At 49.2% G+C, this 22,607-nt stretch overlaps 12 protein-coding genes across 12 annotated transcripts; 5 read left to right on the top strand and 7 right to left on the bottom strand.

Annotated features, from left to right (window-relative positions):
- Positions 1-355: 355 nt before the first annotated feature.
- Positions 356-2,503, bottom strand: N7481_008885 (tRNA (guanine26-N2)-dimethyltransferase; the record flags this gene model as incomplete). Its single annotated transcript, XM_057268104.1, has 1 exon — positions 356-2,503. One exon carries the CDS (start codon positions 2,501-2,503, stop codon positions 356-358), a length of 2,148 nt encoding a protein of 715 aa, XP_057118781.1.
- Positions 2,504-2,830: 327 nt separating this feature from the next.
- N7481_008884 (MCP1 family protein) lies at positions 2,831-3,895 on the bottom strand (the record flags this gene model as incomplete). Its single annotated transcript, XM_057268103.1, has 2 exons — positions 2,831-3,615; positions 3,685-3,895. The coding sequence occupies 2 exons, from the start codon at positions 3,893-3,895 to the stop codon at positions 2,831-2,833; spliced, it is 996 nt and encodes a 331-aa protein (XP_057118780.1).
- A 294-nt stretch (positions 3,896-4,189) lies between these two features.
- On the top strand, positions 4,190-5,051 carry N7481_008883 (putative C2H2 finger domain protein; the record flags this gene model as incomplete). The annotated part of the gene is made up of 3 exons (XM_057268102.1): positions 4,190-4,198; positions 4,261-4,287; positions 4,344-5,051. The coding sequence occupies 3 exons, from the start codon at positions 4,190-4,192 to the stop codon at positions 5,049-5,051; spliced, it is 744 nt and encodes a 247-aa protein (XP_057118779.1).
- A 193-nt stretch (positions 5,052-5,244) lies between these two features.
- Positions 5,245-5,487, top strand: N7481_008882 (uncharacterized protein; the record flags this gene model as incomplete). Its single annotated transcript, XM_057268101.1, has 1 exon — positions 5,245-5,487. One exon carries the CDS (start codon positions 5,245-5,247, stop codon positions 5,485-5,487), a length of 243 nt encoding a protein of 80 aa, XP_057118778.1.
- Positions 5,488-6,079: 592 nt separating this feature from the next.
- Positions 6,080-7,534, bottom strand: N7481_008881 (pyruvate dehydrogenase (acetyl-transferring) subunit E1 beta; the record flags this gene model as incomplete). The annotated part of the gene is made up of 4 exons (XM_057268100.1): positions 6,080-6,551; positions 6,681-6,967; positions 7,072-7,195; positions 7,281-7,534. 4 exons carry the CDS (start codon positions 7,532-7,534, stop codon positions 6,080-6,082), a joined length of 1,137 nt encoding a protein of 378 aa, XP_057118777.1.
- Positions 7,535-7,989: 455 nt separating this feature from the next.
- Positions 7,990-9,889, top strand: N7481_008880 (uncharacterized protein; the record flags this gene model as incomplete). Its single annotated transcript, XM_057268099.1, has 3 exons — positions 7,990-8,150; positions 8,204-8,805; positions 8,835-9,889. 3 exons carry the CDS (start codon positions 7,990-7,992, stop codon positions 9,887-9,889), a joined length of 1,818 nt encoding a protein of 605 aa, XP_057118776.1.
- A 244-nt stretch (positions 9,890-10,133) lies between these two features.
- N7481_008879 (enoyl-[acyl-carrier-protein] reductase) lies at positions 10,134-11,485 on the bottom strand (the record flags this gene model as incomplete). The annotated part of the gene is made up of 4 exons (XM_057268098.1): positions 10,134-10,345; positions 10,395-11,079; positions 11,138-11,177; positions 11,265-11,485. The coding sequence occupies 4 exons, from the start codon at positions 11,483-11,485 to the stop codon at positions 10,134-10,136; spliced, it is 1,158 nt and encodes a 385-aa protein (XP_057118775.1).
- Positions 11,486-12,086: 601 nt separating this feature from the next.
- On the bottom strand, positions 12,087-12,694 carry N7481_008878 (uncharacterized protein; the record flags this gene model as incomplete). The annotated part of the gene is made up of 2 exons (XM_057268097.1): positions 12,087-12,476; positions 12,536-12,694. The coding sequence occupies 2 exons, from the start codon at positions 12,692-12,694 to the stop codon at positions 12,087-12,089; spliced, it is 549 nt and encodes a 182-aa protein (XP_057118774.1).
- A 1,016-nt stretch (positions 12,695-13,710) lies between these two features.
- N7481_008877 (uncharacterized protein) lies at positions 13,711-16,111 on the top strand (the record flags this gene model as incomplete). Its single annotated transcript, XM_057268096.1, has 7 exons — positions 13,711-14,238; positions 14,294-14,375; positions 14,430-14,903; positions 15,010-15,235; positions 15,292-15,378; positions 15,426-15,748; positions 15,801-16,111. 7 exons carry the CDS (start codon positions 13,711-13,713, stop codon positions 16,109-16,111), a joined length of 2,031 nt encoding a protein of 676 aa, XP_057118773.1.
- A 34-nt stretch (positions 16,112-16,145) lies between these two features.
- N7481_008876 (uncharacterized protein) lies at positions 16,146-17,259 on the bottom strand (the record flags this gene model as incomplete). Its single annotated transcript, XM_057268095.1, has 4 exons — positions 16,146-16,229; positions 16,285-16,438; positions 16,507-17,081; positions 17,158-17,259. 4 exons carry the CDS (start codon positions 17,257-17,259, stop codon positions 16,146-16,148), a joined length of 915 nt encoding a protein of 304 aa, XP_057118772.1.
- A 757-nt stretch (positions 17,260-18,016) lies between these two features.
- Positions 18,017-18,998, bottom strand: N7481_008875 (uncharacterized protein; the record flags this gene model as incomplete). Its single annotated transcript, XM_057268094.1, has 2 exons — positions 18,017-18,820; positions 18,927-18,998. Coding segments are annotated over 2 exons (876 nt in total), but the record flags the coding sequence as incomplete, so codon positions are not given.
- Positions 18,999-19,855: 857 nt separating this feature from the next.
- Positions 19,856-21,599, top strand: N7481_008874 (uncharacterized protein; the record flags this gene model as incomplete). Its single annotated transcript, XM_057268093.1, has 4 exons — positions 19,856-19,949; positions 19,988-20,410; positions 20,468-20,880; positions 20,964-21,599. The coding sequence occupies 4 exons, from the start codon at positions 19,856-19,858 to the stop codon at positions 21,597-21,599; spliced, it is 1,566 nt and encodes a 521-aa protein (XP_057118770.1).
- Positions 21,600-22,607: the final 1,008 nt, after the last annotated feature.

The following is a 22,607-nucleotide window of genomic DNA, read 5'->3' as shown; positions in this document are numbered from 1 at the left end:
GTTCAAGTTACTAGTAACGTACTAGTACATACATAAGCATGCCAGTGCTAGTAAAGTCAAAGTTAACTACACCTCAAGCACAGGACTGGTCTGCACTGGACCGGACCGGACCGAGTTACCCAAACCTCGGAAACCTTGGAAGTATAAACTTGATTGTAAACAGTGACACAAATTCTTTTCATATATACACCAAAAACAAAATAAAATGAAAATAACACCACATCTAACATATCCCCAATCGCACCCCACCCCACCCAATCAACTCAACTCAACTCAACTCAACTCAATCAATCAAGAAGCCCGATTCAACGGCCCCCAATTCGCCCGCGGATTAATCTGATACCTCACCAATCGCTTATGAGTATGTGAAACCGAAGAGTCCCGACCTAACTGTGCATCGAAGCGGATGTCCAGGGTACTCGGGTGTGGTTGCGTTGCAGTTGCGGCAGTCTTTGCCTTTGGCACAGCAGGACCATCCTGTTTCTTCTCTTGCTGCTGGTGGTGCGCATGTCTCAGGACCCGATCGATAAAGCGAAGCTTCAACCTTCGTAACGAGATCAGAAATATCTCGACCGGACTCGATATCGGAAAGGAGGTCTGTTTTGAGACGAGCTAGCCAAGCGCTAGCTTCGGCACTGCCCTCAGCCTCAGCTCCGCCATTGCCATTGCCACTGCCATTACTGAATCTCCCCCGATCCATCCTCATCAACCCCGCACCAGGAGTCCCCGGTTTAATAGACCCTTCCTTAACGGGAGCATGCTGACGAACCCACTCGCGCATAATTTCCCAAATAACAGACCAAGGGGCGTCGGTGCGGATTGAATTCGGCTTTGCGTGTGAGCGCGTGCTTCTGTATCCGATTGAGTGGATTGCGCCGCGGAATTCGTCGATGGGTGGTGTTTGGCAGTGGAGGGCTTTTGAGAGCGCGCCGAGGATGAAGTAGAATGGGTATTGGTCGCGGAGGGAGGGGTCCATTTTGGCGATTATGGAGGGGTATTCTGAAGAAGATTGGGCTTGGGATTGGGATTCTGTCATCTCTGACGAAGGTTGGGCAGGTTTGATAGATGATGGTGTAAGATCCAAATCCTCTTCCAAGGCCGTGGTAAGCATACCCTCAAGCCGGGGAACAGTTTGATAAACCTCCTTATCCAGCGTTGGCAGGATTGACAAGATCCGCTGAATGAATTGCGGATTGTGTAAACGACCTCCCCACATCGGACCGGCGAGATGAGTCTTGAAACCGCAGTGCTCGCAGTGCGGTCCTGCAGTCGGTGCTTGGGCCAGACTATGGTAGCTCATGGGGTTACCTCTTTTATCGAGCTTATGTTTCGTCGAAGCGAGGTATTGATTGCTCCAGGCCCCGCAGCCTGAATCACAATTATAGTGCAGCAAGGTATTACCCGCGACGAACTTGACCTGCGCCGGCGATCGAGATACACGCACGAAAGTCCGGGCATAGAAGTCGATACTTAGTGAAAGTAGTGGTTCAATAGAAAGTCCATACTTGGCAGCAGACATGGCGAGACCGTTTAGGATAAGTCTCAGACCACCTTCATGAGAGTGTGAGCCCTTGATGGGCACACCACCGTACAGAGAGAAGGCTTTCTCTGCGTACCCCGTCGAAGCCCAGACTCCCGCGTCCGTGCAGGTAACACACAACAGACCGCCGTCTTTGACGCCTTGGACTGCGGCGTCCATGAAGGGCGAGGCTGTGCCGTAGGGGTCTAGATCGATTACGTCGAATCGTTCGGTTGGGCCGAGGGTGTACATGTAGGCGCGTGCGTCGCCTAGGTTGGGTTGAATGCGGTTTCCCAGCTCGTTGTAGTCGATGTTTGTTTTCATGGACTGGATTGCTGAGGGGGAGAGGTCGTTGCCGACGATCTTAGTTGCAAGGGGGATTTCGGAGGCGTAGCGTAGGGCACGGAGGCCTGTTGCGGAGAGGGCGTCTAGGATGGTGAATTGGTGGGATGGTGTGGTGGTAGAGTCTTCTTGCTTTCCATTCGTGGGAGTGGCAGTGGCAGTGGCAGTAGGAGCAGCAGTAGCACCGACGGCCTCGACATCGACATCGACTTCCACTTGTTCATTCGGATTCTCTGTCTCCGACTTTTCAGCAACTTCTCCCTTTTTATTTGACTGGTTCTGATCCCCCTCATCCTCACGTTTTCGCTTCTGGCCCTTTGACCCACCATTCGCAGTGCGCTTCTTGGCCTTCAGGTCATGTTTCTGCTTCTTCAGATCAACGACATGTTCACTGAAAGCGCGAATGGCCAGAACACTGAGGTCACGGTTGAATTGCTGGATGGGGTTGTAAAAGACGGACTGCGACTCGTCTTCGGTCTTGAGGTCTCTTCGAGTAGCCTTGGAGGCGGCTTCTTGTGAAGGAGGGTTTAGAATATGGGCCAGACCCTCCTTGATGACATTGTACTCTGCGCCGCGGAATTCCACGAGCTTGCTTTGCAGAGGGGTGGGTGCTGTGGCTGTGGTTGTGGTTGAGGGCTCCATGGCTCTGGCGGAGTTGCTGAAGGGTGCAGCACCGAGGCGGTGGAAGACGGTATTGGAATTGAGGTGTGAGATTGAGCGAGTACAAGTAGCACTAGTAGTAAATTGGCATCTTGGGATTGCAGCGAAGAGCGACTGGTACAAGCGCGTCATGAATGAATGCGACAGAAAAAGAAGTTGGCGGCGTCGGCGAAAAAAGATTCCGCACGGACCAAGTGGGACTAGCAGAAGTGGAAGTAGAAGTATACACTCGATATAAGTATTAAGTAGATATTTTTTATAGAATAGTATGTATGTATTAGGATTATAATAATAGAGTACTAGTATACATCACAACCACTGCCCAATCAGTGGAACTTGGCTATAAACCTCATTCCACCCCTTCGCCTCCCACCCAGCACCTTCACCCGCACGCCCAACAATCCCCAACGCACCCGCAATCCAAAGAGCAGCTCCAACAGCCGCCACCCCATTAACAACCCACCAAATCTTCCGCTGCCTCTTAACCCGACCCTGGCTCTCCGAATATCCAAGATACCCCTCCAAAGAACCCTTCGAACCCCGCTCCCTGCGCACAGTAGTAACTCTCCACCCTAACCAAGTCGCCCACCCACCAACAAAATGCCACACACTCGCCGCCACAAAAACAAGATAAAACACATTCCAAAAGATCCGACTCCGCGCAATACCATGCGCAACATATCCCAGGCCCACGCCCGAACTACCACCCTCCACCATCAAAGGCGTGGCGCGATTGACTAGCGCATGTAGACCGATCAGCGGCGTGATAAGAAATCCAGTTTTCGCTTGTAGAGAGGTGCGCGGCCACCAGCGCAGAAGATCACGCTGGGCACGGGTTTCAGCACCGTATAAACGGGCTCTCCGTGTGGCGCGGATATTGCGGAGTGCGATTCCGGAGCCGATGTGTGCCAGCACGGGCAGGGTGAGGACGAGATGTTCTAGGCCTGGTGCTTGGTAGATTGGTCGCGTGAGGAGGAGGTAGGGCTCGCTAGCGGGGATGGATTGGGTGAGGAGTGGGATTAGGGATGTATTTGCGAAGTGGAGGATGAAGAAGGCTGTTGGGGGGTATGTAGAGTATCGTTGGAGACCGGATACTGGGAGTCAGTTAGTAATTGTAATTGTAATTGTAATTGTACTTGGGATAGGCTGGCTGGAAATCGTACACAATGCATCCCAACGATGGGGACGGAGGCCCAATGTTGAGGAAAGACCGCAGGTGCGTGTGGGTGATTCATCCACGATTTTGGGAGTGTATTCGCCGCTCTCCAGGTTCTCCAGGTCGGAGGTTGAGTCGTCCACGGGTAAAGGGTCCAGTTCTTGCATTGAGATGATGGATTTGGCGTCGCTGTCCATTGGTTTGGAGAGGGAAGTCATGATGGATGTAGATGTGGATGTGATATTTGTATTGCTTTTATGTTCGTGACAATTAGGAAAGATAAAAAACAGAAAGAAACAAGGAGAATCGTCGACTATCAGGGCATTGTTGAGTGGAAGTCAAAGTTGAAGTGGAGGAAACAAGCAAAAAAGGGAAAAAGTTGGGGAAGGCCGTCACGGGCAACCCGCTTTCTCTGATTGGCTGAGATGAGCTACCCTTGACTTCACCTCCATCTTCATCTTCAACTTCACCACCTCCACCTCCTCAAGAAAAAGAAAGAGCAAACCTTCAAAATGCCACCGGTACCTCAAACTCCCCCTCATCCACCCAGTTCCATCTTTTTCTAACAACCAACCCAACCCAGCGAGGATTCACAAATCCCGCCCCAAAGGTACTATACCCTCCCTCCACCACCACAAATCAACCCCCTCACTAACAACTACACAGACAGAATCCGCCCGATCAGCACTAAGCTCATTTACCTGTACCCTCTGCTCAAAGTCCTACTCCCGCCACCCAGAATACGAAGCCCACATCGGCTCCTACGACCACCAACACCGAAAACGCCTCCAAGATCTAAAACAACTTTCCCGCGACCCCAATGCTGCGGAGAAAGCACGGCGCGCGGAGAGGAAGGCTGATGCCGAGGCTGGATTGAGGGTTATTGATACGCCCACACCCACAACCACCACCGGCGGAGGAGCCGGGGGTGGAGGTGGAGCTGAAGCTGTTTCTTTTGCGCAGAAGGCGAAAGCGAAATCTGGCGCTGGCGGGGGCGGGTTTAAGAAAGGTGGGTTTAAGAGTTCGTTCGCGTCAGTTAAGGGGTCTTCTGCAACGGGATCGGGATCGGGAACGGGATCGGGACCGGTTAAGAGGAATGTTCTCGGTGATGATGGGGATGATGATGGGAATATGAATACCGAAGCCGGGATTGATGGGCAGACTGGAAAAGAGGCTGTGAAAGCTGCGCCTACGGCTACGGCTACGACTACAGGGTCCAAACTCGTTCGCGATGATGTCGAGAGCGATACTGATGAGGAGTATGCGCGGGATCTGGATGGTGGGGGGTATTATGATCCGAGACGGCCGACAGGGTGTTTTGGTGATTGTGGAGGTGTGGGTGTGAGTGGGAAAGAGGTTAAGGCTCTGTCATGAGCAGCGAGGGTTTTGTTCTGTTCTGTCAAAGTTACAGACACTCATTATCTGCTGGAGCTGAGGTCTGGCCTGATTTGAGGAATCTCGATATCGTTTGACTCGATTGGTCGGACTCGGTGGATAGGACAGAACACTATTGAATATTCATTCAATGGGCAGTCATGACTCCCATGGCTGGCGAGTTTGATGAAGAATGCCCTGCTGCGGTATCCCATTGGCTGCTATATCCTCTGCATGCAAAATTGGAGATACAGGTGCTTCGTCTCGTCTCGTCTCGTCTCGAGCACCACTGTCCGAGTTTGTTGAGAAGAAATTCGCCCGTCTTATTACCGTTGCAGAGAGTATCAAGACAGACTCGGATGCCCTGGCATCCCTCACGTCTCCACGATGGGATCATTTACTTGGTGACCATGACCACACCAGAAGGCTGGAGTAAAGAATTTTTTCAAGTCAAGAAGATTTCTGAGATGAGATCCTTGGCATGATGTCAACATCGGAGACAATTCCAGTGATAAGGGAAGGGAGAGCTAGCTGGGATCACGGCCACAATCACATTCACGACCACGATCATTCTCTTTCTGTTTACATTTCATCAGCATTGTTCCGGCGTTAGGAATCTTGGAGACTGGCTTCGGATTCACTGGTTTACGCTTACGGCTACACTGTAAATTTCTCCGTCTACAATCTACTCATGTGGTCCTGTCCTATAGCTCAAAGATATCACGACTGAATTCCAATGTCTATCAATCTAACAATCGCAGGCCAGTCCTCCACTCCACCCGACCCCGCAATTTACGCTGTAAAAAGAACCTGAACAAGACGCAGACCTGTGAAAGGTATAATGTAATGATACATAGCTTTCCAAGAATCTGCCTAGGGCGAGTATGAAAATAACGACATGATGGAAACAACGATATAGGGAACAAGAAAATGGGACAGATGAAAAAAAGGGTACTAGGCACAATGGTTTGGTTTTATTATTGCTCACACTTGCTCACGCTCGCTCACGCTCGCTCGACTCACTCCACTTACAAACGCAGGATCTTGGCAGCCTGGTTGACAATGGTGTCATTCTGGGGGAAGGCCATATCCTCGAGACCCTGGGCGTAAGGGGTGGGAACCTCAGCACCGGTGACACGGGCGGCGGGGGCGGTCAGGTAGTCGAAGCCGTACTCCATGGACAGAGCCATGATCTCCGAGGCGACACCGTACATGGGGTAGCCGGACTCGACGACCATGAGGCGGCCGGTCTTCTTCAGGGAGGCGATGATGGTCTCAACGTCCAGGGGCTTGATGGAGCGCAGGTTGATGACCTCGGCGTCAACGCCGTACTTCTGCTTCAGCTCGCTGGCGGCAGCGAGGGACTGGCCGACGCAGCGGGAGACGGAGACGATGGTGAGGTCGCTTCCGGGGCGCTCGATCTTGGCCTTACCGATGGGCACGACGAAGTCGTTCTTCTGAGCGGCCTCGCTCATAGGGAAAGCCTGGCCGTACATAAGCCTGAGCGGGAAAAAAGAGGTTAGTTAAAGTTGTTGCTTTGTTCGGGTTGTTCCCGATGCTGCCCGTGCGCCGGGCGCCGATCTTCGGGAAATGTTTTCGTTTCGGGATTGTTTTGGGCTCAACACTTACTCGTTCTCCAGGACAACAACGGGGTTGGGGTCACGGATAGCAGCCTTAAGCAGACCCTTGGCATCCTCGGAGCTCCAGGGGGAGACAACCTTCAGACCGGGGATGCTGCCGTACCAGGCAGAGTAATCCTGGGAGTGCTGAGCGGCGACACCGGCGGCAAAACCGTTGGGACCACGGAAAGTGACGTTGCAAGGCTGGATACCACCGGACATGTAGTGAGTCTTGGCGGCGGAGTTGATAATCTGATCGATGGCCTGCATGGCGAAGTTGAAGGTCATGAACTCGCACTAGAGGGGTGTCAACCCGTTAGCTTGTTGCCCGTTATGTTCCGCGATCCACCCATCGCGAGTGGATCGCAATTGCATTTCCCCGGGGATCTTATTCAACTCACAATGGGGTGCAGACCAGCCAGGGCAGCACCAACGGCGATACCACAGAAACCAGCCTCAGTGATGGGGGTATCAATGACCCGCTTCTCGCCGAAGCGGTCCAGAAGACCTCGCGTCACCTTGTAACTGCGGGAAAGCTCAATGTCAGCGGACAATTCCAAACCAAGCATTCTCGAATATCTCTTCATCTCCAATGATAAGGGGCCCTTACGCTCCGTTGTACTGTGCGACCTCCTCTCCCAAGATGAAAGTCTTCTGGTTGGCCTCGAGCTCCTCGGCGAGAGCCTCGTTCAGGGCATCACGGACGGTGACCTGCTTGACACCGGACTCGGACTCGGAGGCATATCCACGAGAGCGCAGAATTGAGGGAGCGCAAGCGGTCTGGGTGAAAGCCGGGCGCAGAGGGGTGGAGAGGCGCGAAGAAAGCAGACGGGCCGCAGGGCGGAAAACTCGGGGAGCGACCATGGCGAAGGTGGGAGGAATGGAGGGATGAGAAGTAGAAATCGAAGGAGTTGAAGGTGCGGAAGGGACAATTGAAAAGTCCGCAAAGGTCGAAAGCACCAAGTCGTGGAGGGAGGTGAGACCAAAAAAGGTAAGTTGGTTGGGGAAGGATGAGAAGCCGCGCCGGAGAAACTTTGACGATGGCAGCAAATCCGAAGATGTTGGGCGCTGAGTCAGCAGGAGTCGGTGGTGGTGCGGGTAGTGCACACCGGACGCTCCTTCCGTGAGAGCAGAGAAGAGACAGCTATAGCTCCTTCCTTGAGTACCTTAGAGTCACGAGAGTCGAGTCACGAGTATAGTCACGGTACTCACAGACTCACATCACTCTGTTCTTTCCTCTCTTCTATCTCTCCCTGTCCACCTAGCTCTCACCTACGTCCCCTCGACATCTACACTTCCCCGACCCCCTTCCCCCCGCAATGTGGTGGTCGGTGTTGCCCTTGCTTTTCCCGTCGGCGCTCGCCGCTCAACCTGCCGCGCCCGCCCCCATCCGTGCTCCATTACGCGATCTCCATCTCGGACAACTCAACTTCCTCCACACCACCGATACTCATGGCTGGCTGGCCGGTCATCTGCAGGAGTAGGCCTATCGGAGGTTCTCCATTGTAGTCTCCACTAATACCCTTCTCACAGGCCCTCATTTTCGGCGGACTGGGGCGACTATATCTCCTTCGCCGAGCGCATGCGGGAAAAGATTGAGGCTCAAGGTCGGGATCTGCTAGTGGTCGATACCGGGGACCGAGTCGAGGGAAATGGCCTCTACGATTCTTCTCAACCACAAGGGGTCTACCTCTCGGAGATCCTCCGCCACCAACATATCGATGTGATGACCTCCGGGAACCACGAACTATACAAACACAACACCTCCGAAGCTGAGCTCCAGGTCACCGTTCCCAATTTCCGAGGTAGCTATCTCGCCTCGAATATCGATATAATTCACCCGGAGACCCAAGAGCTGGTCCCGCTGGCCTCTCGATATAAGAAATTTACTACCAAACAACAGGGGATTCGTATCGTAGCTTTCGGCTTCCTCTTCGACTTCACCGGCAACTATAATAATACCGTCGTGCAGCGCGTGGAGGAGACCATCAAAGAAGATTGGTTTCAAGAGGCTATTAACGACGAAGAGGTCGATCTCTTCGTCGTCGCCGGACACGTCCCCGCCCATTCCCCAGAGTATAAGGCCATCTTCACCGAGATTCGGTCTACCCGGGGACACGGGACACTCCGATCCAGTTCTTTGGCGGACACCAGCATATCCGAGATTATGCCCAGTACGATGCAAAGGCCGTCGCTCTCGCCAGCGGTCGATTCATGGAGACCATCGGGTTTATGTCGATCGATGGTCTATCCTCCACTAACGACCCAAGCACCACCGCCGGCCCCGTCTTCAAGCGACGATACATTGATAACAACCTCTACTCCTACTACCATCATACAGGTCTTGACGAAAGCTCTTTCCATACGGACAAGGGCCTAAATGTATCCCAGCTCATTACGGACTCGCGGAGTGCCCTCCACCTGGACAAGATCCACGGGTGTAATCCGCGTGACCTTTGGATGTCACGAGCCCCGTACCCACACGATGATAGCATCTATACTTGGCTAGAGAAGGAGGTCTTGCCGGCTACATTGAAGAATGAGTCTCGTGGAGACGGAGACCGCCCTGCAGTAGCCGTTCTGAATACAGGCGCTATCCGCTTCGACATCTTCAAGGGTCCCTTTACTCAGGATACCATGTGGATCATTTCCCCATTTACCAACGAATTTCGATACGTGAAAGACGTTCCTTACGATAAAGTACAACTGATTATGGAAGTTCTCAACAAGCAACCACAGGTTTTGACAAGCTCCTTGGAGGAGACGTTCGATGGCGTTGATGCCTTGTGCCCCCCAGCTCAAGTCAAACATCTTGATAGTGTGCTTGCGAGCCCAGAACCATCGAATGAATGGCATGGTTTAGATATGGCTGGCACGGGCCAGATACCCCTGTCGGCTGAAAACCCATCCGGTGCAGTTGTTCCGGGATATACAACCCAAGATGATGCCGGTCACGACGGAGATGACACGATACACTCCCCCATTTCCTTTTATCGTGTACCAAACGTCTTCCAAGCGACACTGTCTGCAAATTCGTCGGCTACGCCTGAGACAGTAGACTTGGTGTACATTGAATTCCTCCAGTCGTATCTCACGCTGGCGGCCAAGTTTGCCCAGCTTGATCTTGACTTTGCTAAGGAGAGCGAGAGTTATATGCCAGGCTCGACGCTGACGGATTTGGTCTTGGAATGGGTGGGGAAGAACTGGCCATGCAATTAAGTGATGTACGCTTGTCTTATTAAGTTATTGAGAATAGATTTGAGCATGAATTTCTAGTCTGGTGTTCACTGGGTTGTATTTCAGCATCTATAAGCACGGTATTCATAACTATTTGTTACATTAAAGCATCCATTCAAGTTCTAACCTAGGGCTACTACTAGTAGGCAGAGCTGCTCATCTAATCGAATTGGATATTATGTTACACTGTCCCATCTCAACTCTGCAAAACACCGCAATGAAACATTTAATCACCACCAGTAAAAGTAAACACACCCTTTCCAGAGCGATATCCACCCAAAGTCCCCTGAACACTCTCCGCAAGCTCAGGACCCTCACTATCCCAGCTCCAAGAAACATTATCAACAGGGATATCCTGGAACTTACCGGAGCGAGTAAGTTCAAGAACATCCTTAATAGTATTCTCCTTAAGCTCAGGATTCCTATCCCCCCCACCGACTAACCCAAAACCCATCAAAAGAAAGATTCTTAAAGATCAACAACCCACTCGGCAAAGCAACAGGCTGTTTCGACATAGCACCATACGTAACCATATGCGAGTCCGGCGCAAGCGTCTTCGCAAGCGCAGTAGCATTCTTACCACCAACGCAATTCAGCGCAAGTCGAATAGGCTCTTTACCCTGACGCGTAAACTGATGAACCATATCGCGAAAATTGCCCGAAAGCATTTCTTCCTCAGTAATCACGACCGTAGCACCGAGGGCCTTTAGTTCAGCCTTCAAGGACTCGGTTTCTTCGGGCGTAGGACGTTGTCGAATAACATTTAGTGTCTTCACACCCCATTCGCGACCGAGTTGAATAGCCGCTCGACCAACGCCGGAATTAGCCCCGTTTTGAATAAGCCACTCCTCGCCGGCCCGCATCCAGTCCCAGGAGCAGTAATCGCGGATCATTCGGTATGCTGTGACTGGGTTTACGGAGACGGTGCCGATTTGGAGAGGGGTGAGACCTTCTTTGTTTTCGATTTTGATGAGTTGGGATTCATCGAGTTGGGCGTGTGTGCGCCAGGTTCCTTGGCCGGTTTTTTTCATGATTACCCAGTCGCCTGGTTGGAACTTCTTCACGCTTGCTCCGACGGATAGGACTTCGAAGGCGCCTTCGTTGCCGCCGACTGCGGCGGGGATGCTTGTGCCGAGGCTGGTTTCAAAGGGGGGGTTTGCTGGGGTAGACGCCTTGGATTTGGTTTACGTCTGCTGGGTTCATGGGGGCGCTGAGGAGGCGGAGGTTTACTTGAGAGCCGTGGGGCGCTGAGATTGAGTGTTTGTGGAGGCTACATACCAGGTGGTTAGTATGGACTGGATTGGGAGCGTAGGTGCAACTGCAACTGCTGCTAGAGGTGGAGGTGCAGGGCGCATACCTAAGAACATCCTTTGGCTCGCCATATTTTGAATACATCAATGCCTTGGCCTGCGTGTAGCCGTACATCGAGACGTGTCTGCGGCCCTCGGGCAATGTGGAGCTGTGGCCGGAGTTGGCGGCGCATTGAGCTTTGATGGCCGCGGGGAAGGCGACAGGGCGAGTGAGGCCGGCTTGTCGAGTGCCTTGGGCGGCAGCTCGGAGGGAGCTGCGCGATAGCATTGTGTGTGTGTTTGTGTGTGTAGGGTGAAGAAGGGATGTTGGAGTGGGTGAGGAGGAGAGGGAGAAAAAGAAAAGAAGCGGCGAAGCGGAAGGAGGAGATGACGTCGGCGTTGGGGAGTTCGCTCGGGCCGAAGGAGAAGGCAAATAGCCGCATCTAACTACTTCATTGTATAACACCGGCGAAAAAGAATGACGTGTTCCTGCGTCTCTTTGTTTTCGTGCAAGGTGCTCTGGATTATTACTAGAAATTTTGTTTCCATGGTCTGCGAATAGTGTGTGGGATTGTTCAAGTTCGTGTACGGTCTAGTAAGCTATCACCTGACCTGCCAGTATGTCTCCGAGTCCTCCTAATATATATACCTCCTCCAGGGCTCTAGCCTATTTATAATTATATACTCTGGCATCTCTCTCTATTTCCGACTGACAGGGATATCGTCGGATTATTAGTCCATTTTTCCTCGAGGAAATAGAACTCATTAAATTCTGCGGCATTTGAGGTGGGCTGGGTTTTGACGAGCCAGAGCATTTCCAAAGAGGTCCAATGTCTCGTCACAGCCATGTAAAATATTTGATAGGACTGGCGTCTTTGTCTCATGCTCATTTACTCGACACTGGCGAGGATGCGATCAGATGGGGGCTGGAGAGCAGGCTCTCTAGTCATCGCGACATCTCTTTGAAACCCATTCCTAGACCCGATTCGGGATTTAGGGAATGTGGAAGTGGAATAGGCTTCGTTGATTGCAGAGTTGCAATAGAGATTGTACAGAACACGCATTCTTTGCCACCTACAGACCACATCCCAGACAATTTCAGCAGGGATTTTATCGCCACATGTCAAAGGGCTTAGAAATTTGTAGGCTAGAGACTTGCGGTAGGTTGGGTTTTCCGCAATAGGAAGTGACAGTGTCTCATAGAAATCTTCGGAAAATTGTCCATACAGATTCGTGCGTTGACTTAGCTCAACATCATATTCGTGATGTGAAGCCCGTGCCTGTCCATATTGTCAAACTATGTACTGTAAGAATAAACTCGAGCAAAGTCCGGACATACAATAACGGATCTGAATATCGCCAATCGGACGCCCATTGGGTTGAAAGCACTATAAAGATACTTGCAGCATCTCGCAAAATGCAAGGCATCGTCAATATCATCAAGTGATTCGAACACGTAAATAATGATTTCGACTGGGAAACTCAGTATATGGTGCATATTGCTGGATTGGAAAACGACTGCAGTGATAACAAAGGCAGTTAGGAGTCAAAAGCTATCAGCAATTCTGGTCTACACACTGATTTAGTAGCCAGTGAAAGACAGCCTGAAACAGAGAAATATGATATGACTCAGCATCAAGCCCCAGTAATGCTTGGCTTGGGTAATCCCAATTAACTAAAGTTCTATTTATGTTTCTTTGTATGTTCTGCTTGAAAGAGCGGTCGACCTCGATTAATATGATGGTTGCTGGTGGTTGACTTGTACTCACTCGGGGATTCCACACTGCTCATACTTGCATAGTAAATATTAGTTACCGATAAACAATACGATGATGGAATTACTAGGGGAAAAATGCTCTTATAAAGGAGACCAACTAGATGCGATGGAATGATAGCACAAAGGTGGTGATAAGATGAGAAGAATCGAGACTATGTTGAACAATGAGGACTCGACACGCCAGTGACTATTCTAGAGCTCTTTGTGACAGAAAGATATATAGTTCCGGCGATTTTTTTTTTAGAGATTTAGAACACTCGTGAGATTTCACCCGATCGAGAAATCTCACGAGTAAGTATAGAAGATGGGGGGGGTTGACCCACATTGAGACAAATCTCCCCTCCTGATTATGTCCGACTACATAGATGCAGGTATATTCAGAGATATTGGATAAACATGAGAGAACAAGTTTGAAAAAGAAATGCGGGGTGCATTCAACCAATTAGTAGGTAAGGATTTAACTTCGTTGACTACCATTTAATCCCACGTGATGGTGCACTGCTTCGGCCGTCTTCCGAGAATTCCATTTGCTGCTTTTCTCCCACATACATTTTGTGCACTGAAAAGTTACGGCTTCGAGCTTTCTTGATTGTCGAGCACGCTTGCCTGAACCTTCTTACTTTAGTTGGAACCGTAAGCTCCGGGCTTCGGGAAATACCTGATCTCTCCTCCCAGCGAGGTTTCCCACAACTCATAATAACAATCCTCTATATTCGCTTGACCTTGACTATCCTAGCATGTCGGTGTCTTCCGCTAAGGCCACCAAAAAAAGCGCCTTCTCCTGCGATCAATGCAGAAAGAGGAAGGTCAAGTGCGATGGACATAAACCCACTTGCGTTCGCTGCACTCGACGCAGTGAAATCTGTGAATACAAGCTTTCCCCCACATTATCCTATACCCAGAAGCTTGAAAATAGGGTCAAGGCATTAGAGCATGCTCTTTCAATTGCACAAGCAAACGAATCTACGTCAAATACTGCAGAGCAATCTTCCTCAAGCACGTCGACGGCTGCGGCGTTACCGCCTGCGCCAACAAAGCGGACGTATTTGAGGTCAATAAACGGGCTGAGACTCGATAGGAAAGGCGCAATTACCTACCATGGTGCGACAAGTTTTTTTCAGCTACCAGGCTCGGACTTGAACGAAGCATTTGACGGGCAAAGCGGGGGTGCCTTCGAAACCCTTGACGAGGGAAATCGAAGGAAAGAGAAGCTGGTCAACAATGCATGGCAACAGCGTGCTTTAGAACGGCTTCTGGAAACTCCAGTGTGTCACATCATTGCGTACCGGTAATCTATACTGACACCTTGTTATGTGGTAGGAACCTTTCCAGTTCTTGCTCAATATTCACTGGTGTTGGATACAACCCCTGTTCAATTTCATCTACCGTCCTGCTTTCACACGTATGTTTGAACCTCATGAATCCCATTACTTTTTTTTTGAATAACGCAAGACAGGGGATATGGAGGTTCTCGGCCCTTATTATTCGCATACCCTTCTTAATGCCATGCTCTCACATTCCGCCCGTTGGTGCAAATATAACGCGGGAATTCAGCTTCTCCTTGAGCCATACGATAATGGAGCTCTCTTCTCGAGACAAGCACGCTCGCTGGTATTCTCTGAAGTTTCGACGGGCCATCCAAAGGTACCAACCATACAAAGTCTCTTGTTATTGAGCGCGCAAGAATGTAGCGCCGGAAATCGAACCCAGGCCTGGCTGTACACTGGGATGGCAATCCGACTGATTGAGGATATGGGAATCACGTTCAATACCGGTAGGAGCCAGTTGGAACTAAACCTTGAAGATGAGGACGTCGAAATCCGACAGCGACTTTTCTGGAGTTGTTACTTCTGGGACAAGATGGTCAGTTTATACTTGGGTAGAACCCCGATGCTGCAGCATTCGGGCATCAGCCCCGACCAGATAACATGTCAGTATATCCCTTGCGCCAGGAAATGCTAGGCCAGGTGTTTGAAGACATTTCTTGGGAGTTTTGCGAGAATCATAAGGATCGCTAATGTACCACGTCTCCTTAGTGGACGATTCTGCAGAGAATGAACTCTGGTCCCCTCATGGGGTCGCGTATCCTGAAGGCTCAGAATACCCACCAACTATGGCGAACTCTGTCACTTGTTTCAGATGGATGTGTCGGCTTTCTATCATTTTTAATGAGATTCTTATTCACATTTATGACCCGACAAAGCCGCACACCGATGCGGAGGCGAGGGCTTGTTTACAGAGTGAAAAGCATTCCCTGAAACAGTGAGTGAACATAATCGATATCTCTTTTCTGAATTTCTAATTATTGACTACCTCAGGTGGTGGGAAGATCTTCCAAACGTCCTAAAAATCGATACGGAAAACCTTCCGCAATACTGTCCTCCTAATCACATTGTCACTTTGAAGTAAAGTCACCATGCCATCAATACAGCGCTATTCTAATCTATCCCAGCTGCCTATACCATGTTTTCAAGATCCTGCTGTATCGGCCGATGCTGTTCCAAAGGGATTCGATGAACGGTAATCGACCCCGAGCGAATGCGCATCATCTTCTGGAGTGCATATCGTCTGCAACGTCAATCGTTACAATCTATGACCTCTTCTGTCAATCCTTCGGGTTTGAATATACTGTTCTCTCTTTATCTTATAGCATCTATACCGCAGCATCCATTTTTCTCCTCCAGATTCAGGCTGCCTCACGTCCGGATGCGCAGACTTTGACACGGCTCAGGTTTTGTATAAGTGCCTTGGAGCGACTCAGCGTTTCAAATCCAGGTTTGACTACCATATTGTTTATTCACGGGAACTTTATTAACGTCCACTATAGTTGTTGAGAGCGCACTGGGTCTTATAACCGACTCATTGTCAAAAATAAGACCGGACATACTCCCCATTGTGTCCACGAACGACGAAGACGAAACTGTGAATGTCACAGTGCAAGTGAAAACTCAAAATGAATTTTTATCTCCAGAGTCCAATCATACAGGTCATCGGCCAGGGTATTTGGAGTACCCCGATCCAGTCATTCAGGAAACCGATCATGAAGAATTTACTATATCTGATGAGACCCTTGAAGCATTCCAATTTCTTACCCCCATTGATGCGGCTTTTGGAATCAGTGATGATCAAGTTTACTAAATGGAATAAGTTGGAACATCATATTATATACCTTTCACACGCGCATGATGTTCCGTGAATCGGAGCTCACAAATTGAACGACCTGTGCGTACACTGTGAATGTTATACCACTCGAAAGCTATGACAGAACTCAGGTTAGTCGGAAGACAGGTACTGGGTACGAAGTCGCTTACCATTAAACGCATCAGACGTGGTGTTGTACCTCTCCAAAAGGCACAAATCCCCTCTCTCTCCGCAATCTTGGCCGCGCAGTCAACCATACCATTGTACTCAGTTCTAGCACTTTGAAGGCGCGTTTTGATACTATCGAATGGCATGGAGGCATACCTGTCTCTTGTCAGTGGAGAAAGTTCGGCTTCCCAGGAATGTAGGGAAGCGGTGCATTGGGTACGTACACCGTAGCGATTCCGCTGAGAGCCCCTATCGCTAATGTTGTGCTGACTCTCCCGGCAAATTCAGGCCATCGCCTCGCTACTTCGCCCTCCAGTATCTCAAAGGTCGTAAAGCGCACGGCAGAATTCATAGCCTGTTTACCCACCACTGGTGCCGTGCCTCTCCAGAAAGCACCAGCGCCCTCATTTTTCAGAATTTGTCGTATCGTGCCGGCCATTCCCGAGTCCCCGGTTCCTGTCCTGGCTTTGCCTGCCTCGATCATTCTCGTCTTCAGTGCTTCCGCTGGCGTGACAACAAGAACCGATTCCGCAATCCCAGCCGTGATACCAGATAACAGCGTTGCTGTAGTTGCGTTGAAGGTCCCGAACGTATTGAGCCACTCTTTACTGCTGGAAAATGCAAAGAACCGGATAGAAGATTTCAGGGCGTTGCTGCTTGCCAGAGCGGTACAACCGGCGTATAGTCCAGGTAAACCCTGTGTGCTGATGGTTGAACGGAGAAGGGAGAAGGATGATGGGCGTGAGGATATACCATTTTCAGGAAGCTGGCGTTTGGTTTTGAGGAGCTCAAAGGGATACTAGGTGTCAGAATATCAGCTGATTTAATGGCCTGGAAGGAGTGTGAATCCAGCTCTCCCGGAATAAGTCGCTTACAGTTATAATCGTCTCTGAGGCCCCCGCAATGCCACCTGCCAGAAGTTTTGTACTGACAGCTGGTGGACTGCCTTGATTTAACTTCTGTGTTCTTTCCATCATTGCTCTTCTGAATTGATATCGGTTGATTGAAAGAATGGGAGTATTCAAAGAATATGAGCTTTCTTCTGCTTGTGAGGATGCTCAGAAACTCACAGATTAAAGTAAGACGTATCATAGGATGCAATAATGTAGTAGCGGTACGAGCGAAAGTAATAGCTTGAGGAGAGAAGGAGGAAGCTAGGACAGAAGCTATTCATACAGGTGTAGGCGTGGATGCCTTGGTGGATGCCACAGGCGTAGGGCATCAACGACAATAGTAACAACGCCTGTTCGTTACACTGCTTTCTTATCTACATCCCAGACGGACAGTGCACGATGTATTAGGACAGATGCACAGCTCGGAAGTTGACCGAGAAGAAATACAGAGCTACGAGTGCATAGTTCCTAAGATCTTGGAAAGTTCAAGTCCGGCTCTCCATGGTTCGAAACGCCACTAAGCTCAATATGCCTGGTTAGCCAGATTTCGAATTATTTGAAAGCGTAGAGGGATTTAACACAAGAAGAGAGAGAAAACCGTGGAATCCAGTGTATGTAAAATCACTATACAATAGGATCTTCGTGGAAATATGGTATTACGCGCAATGGCTTTTTTACCTAGAGTTAATTCACAGTAGAACTCGAAGGGTGTGGGAATCGCCGGTGCTAGCTTCGGTCAAAACAGGATATCAAGCACGTTTCTTTCATGCTCCAGGTGGCGCTAGTAATTCCTTGTATTAAATTGATATATTCTGTAGCTCTAATGTGCCTGACTTCGGGGTCATACTCCCCATAAAGTCTCAGCATTGCCTTTGAAAACCCTCTCGAGCAAAGCATCATCATTCCCGCACCATTCTATCAGCGCCTCAATGTATGGCTTGATATCCAACCCCTCAAACCGAGTATGCGGCCAATCGCTAGCGAACACTGCCCGACTCATGCCGGCGACTCTCACCAACTCTTTTGCAACCGGTTCTAAATCCTTCCAAGCCTCATCCTGACATATCCTGTAAGGTGCGGAAAGCTTGACGTATGTGGTGCCCTGTAGTAGTAGATTGACCAGCGATTGAAAACCAGGAAGACTGTACGGGTCTCCAAAGTTCAAGCGGCCATTTAAAGCCGGTGATCCAAAATGATCCAAACAAACGGTAACTCCCAGCTTCGGTACGACCTTCTCCAAGATAATGACAGCATCAAGCGGCACGTACAGCTGTAAAACCCAATTGTACGGCCTTATTATATCTGCATATCTGTGTAATATGGTCACCATCTCCTCCTCCCTCATGTGCTTTCCGATGGATTGCGTATTGACACGGACTCCCCTAACCCCCAACTGATGCCAATATTGCAAGGTTGAGGGGTCAATTGTCTCCGGGTCAAAGGCCACTACCGCACGCCCGTGATTTGGTCCCAGTGCGCGAAGTGCGTCTAGCATGCATGTGTTGTCAGTTCCGTAGATTGAAGGCTGTACGAGGACGACATTGCGGAGGCCCAGTGATTTCTCGAACTTCAGCGCTTCAGAGAGAAGGTGCGTTTGGGGCATGTATTGTGCGCCCTTGGCGAGGGTGTACTTGACTGGGTCGGTCTAAAGTTTTGCCAGGAATCAGTGTTGCATTTGATTTCCAAGCGCTGAGTTCATTCAAATTCCATTTCTTTGCTTTAGGGATGGCCCTTCATATATGATCACTTACTACATGCATATGGCTGTCCCAAGAGTCGGGGGGAATCCGATTGAAGGGAAATCCCGTTTTAGTATGACCTGTGCTAACTTGCGGTTTATCTTGTTGTAAAGATAAAAAGTGTAACAGCGACTGAACAAGACGAGAAATGTCCTGATTAACAGTTCTGACGAATCGGTACATCTGTAGAGAAATCATTGCACTTGATACAAGAGGGTGAGTTGGAGCAGACAAGAGTGTGACAAGCACGGGAAGTGTATCAGGAAGGAAAGAAAAAGATGGGTTGGGCACTCGTCCATGGGAAATTCCCCTGAGATATCTTACCAGGCTCTTTGACGAGTCAAAACATTCTGCATCGTCAATTTGATACTAGCTTCGTATCCAATCTAGTGTTCCAAAAAAAAATCAGAACAAGTATGACATCCAATGTCAATTTCTCAGCAAATGTACATTGCTGGTGACGCTTGATATCCTAAGGATTTGTGAAGATGAAGGTCTGCCAAATTAGCCAGCTATTCGGAAGTTGACCGAGATATAGAAAACAATTCGATTATGTGCAGTTTCGGTGAACTTCCGAGCAGAGACTCGTCAAATTTCATTCCTTTCAGCTTACGTCTCCACGGGTAAAAGAAATGTTGAATTATTTTCTATATCTCGGTCAACTTCCGAGCATATACTGGCCAAGTTTCATTCCCTTCATTTTACGTCTCCACGGTCAAGAGAAATATAGAATTGTTATCTATACCTCGGCCAACTTCCGAGTAGAGACTGGCCACATTTTGTCACTTCCATTTCACTTCGCTACGGGGTAGCGGGGTAATTCCGGGGTATGGGGTGTATTGTTCCAATTCAAAAAAACTATAAGTGCCTTTCCTTCCATCTCACTTAGGAAATGGCGTAGTATCAGGCCACTTCTTGAATACCGCGTTCAAATCGGAACCATGTTCAAGTTGAAGAAGCTTAACGCTTACTACGTATTCACAATTATCATCATCGCCGCTGGAGGAATACCAAAAGGCAAGCCAACAAGCCGATGTCTTCCGTATTACTATCAGATGTTAATACTTTTGCAGGCTACGATGAGGGCGGATTCAGTGCCTCCATTGGTTTAGATTCGTTCAAGAAAGACTTCAACCTCATTGCCGATCACTGGGAAGACAATCCGAGCGGTCTAGCTGATCGCAAAGCAAATATATCCTCGTTTGGTGTGCTGGGAGCAGGATTTGGTTCGTTGCTGGCCTTGGTAATTACAGACAGACTTGGTCGACTTCGATCATGGCAACTATTCATATTACTGTGGGCTAGTGGGACGTTGATGCAAATCTTTTCCTCGGGCATCATAGGCTTGATGCTTTTTGCACGGATCTGGGGAGGTCTCGGTGCAGGTGGCCTGACTGTCGTCGCACCACTGTATCTCTCTGAAATTGCACTGGCGAAGTCCAGAGGAACTGTTGTCAGCATGTACATGGTGGTTTTGCTTTCGTTCCTTACAATCGGTTGTTCTTTCTTCCTCCCGAAAGTCTTCCCAAGAGCCAACTAACGAGATTTTGCAGGCTTCTTCGTCAACTATGGTGTCAACTCTACAATGGCGCTCAGTGCGGCTCAGTACCGTCTCGTACAAGGAATCCCTCTAATCCCCGTCGGTGTCGCGTTCCTCGGTTCCTTTTTCTTATCAGATACCCCTCGATGGCTCGCATCCAAAGAAAGAGACGAAGAGGCACTAGCAGCCCTCACACTTCTTCGACGTTCATCCGCGGGTGATGCCTTGGTTGTGTCGCATGAGTACCGAGACATCAAAGAACAGATACAGATGACGGACCAAAATGTTGGCGATGTTTCAATTTCGAAAATTATCAAAGAGATCGCAACCACTGAAAGTTATCGGAAGCGGTTTATCCTAGGTGCACTCATGCAAACGGTTGCCCAATGGAGCGGGGGTAACGGCATCACTTACTACATCCCGGAGGTGTGTAAGCCCATTCTATCCATCCCATTGAAAAGTGATACGCCTGGTTTCCTAACATTTGAAACCCTTTTTTTAATATCTAGATATTTACCTACGCAGGAGTAGCTGGAGGCAATACCTCGCTCATAACCTCGGGTGCCTACGGTATTGTCAAACTAGTCTTTACCATGGTTTTCACATGGGGACTCGTTGACAGGATCGGCCGACGACGCTGCATGTTAACTGGAATTAGCCTCCAGTGCATAGCCCACATCTACATGTCCATCTACATGTCCGTGTTCCAGAACGGAGGGAATAATCCTGCATCCGATGCGGCCATCGCCTCGGTCTTCATCTACGCCATCGGCTGGTCGATTGGTCTATGTACAGTGCAGTACCTATATGGCACAGAAATCTACCCAACTCGTATCCGTAGCGTTTGCTATGCGAGCAATATGACTTTGCACTGGTTCTTTCAATTTGCTGTGGTGCGGGTAACGCCGAATATGTTTGTTTCACTGGATATATACGGGGCGTACATATTTTGGTCGATAGTTTGTGCGATTGGGCTCATATTGCTGGGGTTAATGGCACCGGAAACCAAGGAAATTCCGATGGAAAGAATGGAGGAGTTATTCGCTGGACGATGGTGGATGGGTTGGAGTGCTAAGGTTGATTTGACGGAATTACCTCGTGGAGATGCTGAAAAGCCTGGAACAACAGCTGTGGAGAAGGTCTGATAGGGCGCAAAAAGAACTATGATTATGAATGAATATATGAATAATTCATTTTTAAGTAACTATCTATTGAAATATCATACTTTACTGCTTACGTTGATCTCAACATATGGCAGTCACACCCCAAATCAAAATACCCCATAGGCTGCAAGCCGCCACAAACTGACCGTTGGGTGAGAATATGGCAGACTTGAATATTGCCTTCAACACTAAATCTTACAGTTCCCGTCATTGTGTCTAGAGACGCACTTCTGATTTCGAAAGCAAATTACTTGCGGTGACTAGCATTTCCCCATTTGGGGAGAAATTCATCGACCTAAATCCGCCTGAGGTGGTTTGAAAGATCTGCACAGCCGCGCCCCAGTGCCTCTCGACCTGTGGTAGCTTACATATCCAAGTAGGAAAGTTGCCGTGGAACTCTCTTCGAATTCAGGATTTATGAAGTGTAAAAACTATCCCCGATGCGTAAATCTGCCGAGAGCTCTTGCTAGTAAATAATAGGCAAGGCTGGCACCTGCGTATGTACATATTCGCAGGCTCCTAGACTCCTACTAGTACTGCATGACCATTACTGGTATACGGGTAGGTTAGATTGTGCCACGTCCCATCTATCACTTTAGTACCGGCCATTGTCTGTCTGCAGCTACAAAAACGATTTGTTTCTTTTTGAATTTAATTCGAATACCTCTGCCCTTCCCTTCAAAAATTACTTTCAAAATCACAAGTTATATTAAATTATGTCATCAGCGAATATTAGTAGCTCATAAGCGATATCATACATTACTGCTCTCGTCGATCTCGGTATATGAAAGTTGCTGGTGGATGGTTTATACCCAGCTCGGTAATTCCACACTGCTCATATGAAGTAAATATGAACTACCGATAGACGCTATGATGATATATTACTAGGAGTGAAATTTCCTACCACAAACTAAACGAACTAGATACGACGGAATGGCAGCATAAATGTGGCGATGAGATGAGAAGACCCGAGGCTATAGAGAACAATGA

Source organism: Penicillium waksmanii (genome assembly GCF_028829765.1).
Source record: "Penicillium waksmanii strain IBT 27052 chromosome Unknown utg000008l:1.0-5622682.0:1.0-5626561.0, whole genome shotgun sequence".
Taxonomy (NCBI): domain Eukaryota; kingdom Fungi; phylum Ascomycota; class Eurotiomycetes; order Eurotiales; family Aspergillaceae; genus Penicillium; species Penicillium waksmanii.
The sequence above is the reverse complement of the archived record's forward strand: the minus strand, read 5'-3'. Positions and strand labels throughout refer to the sequence as shown.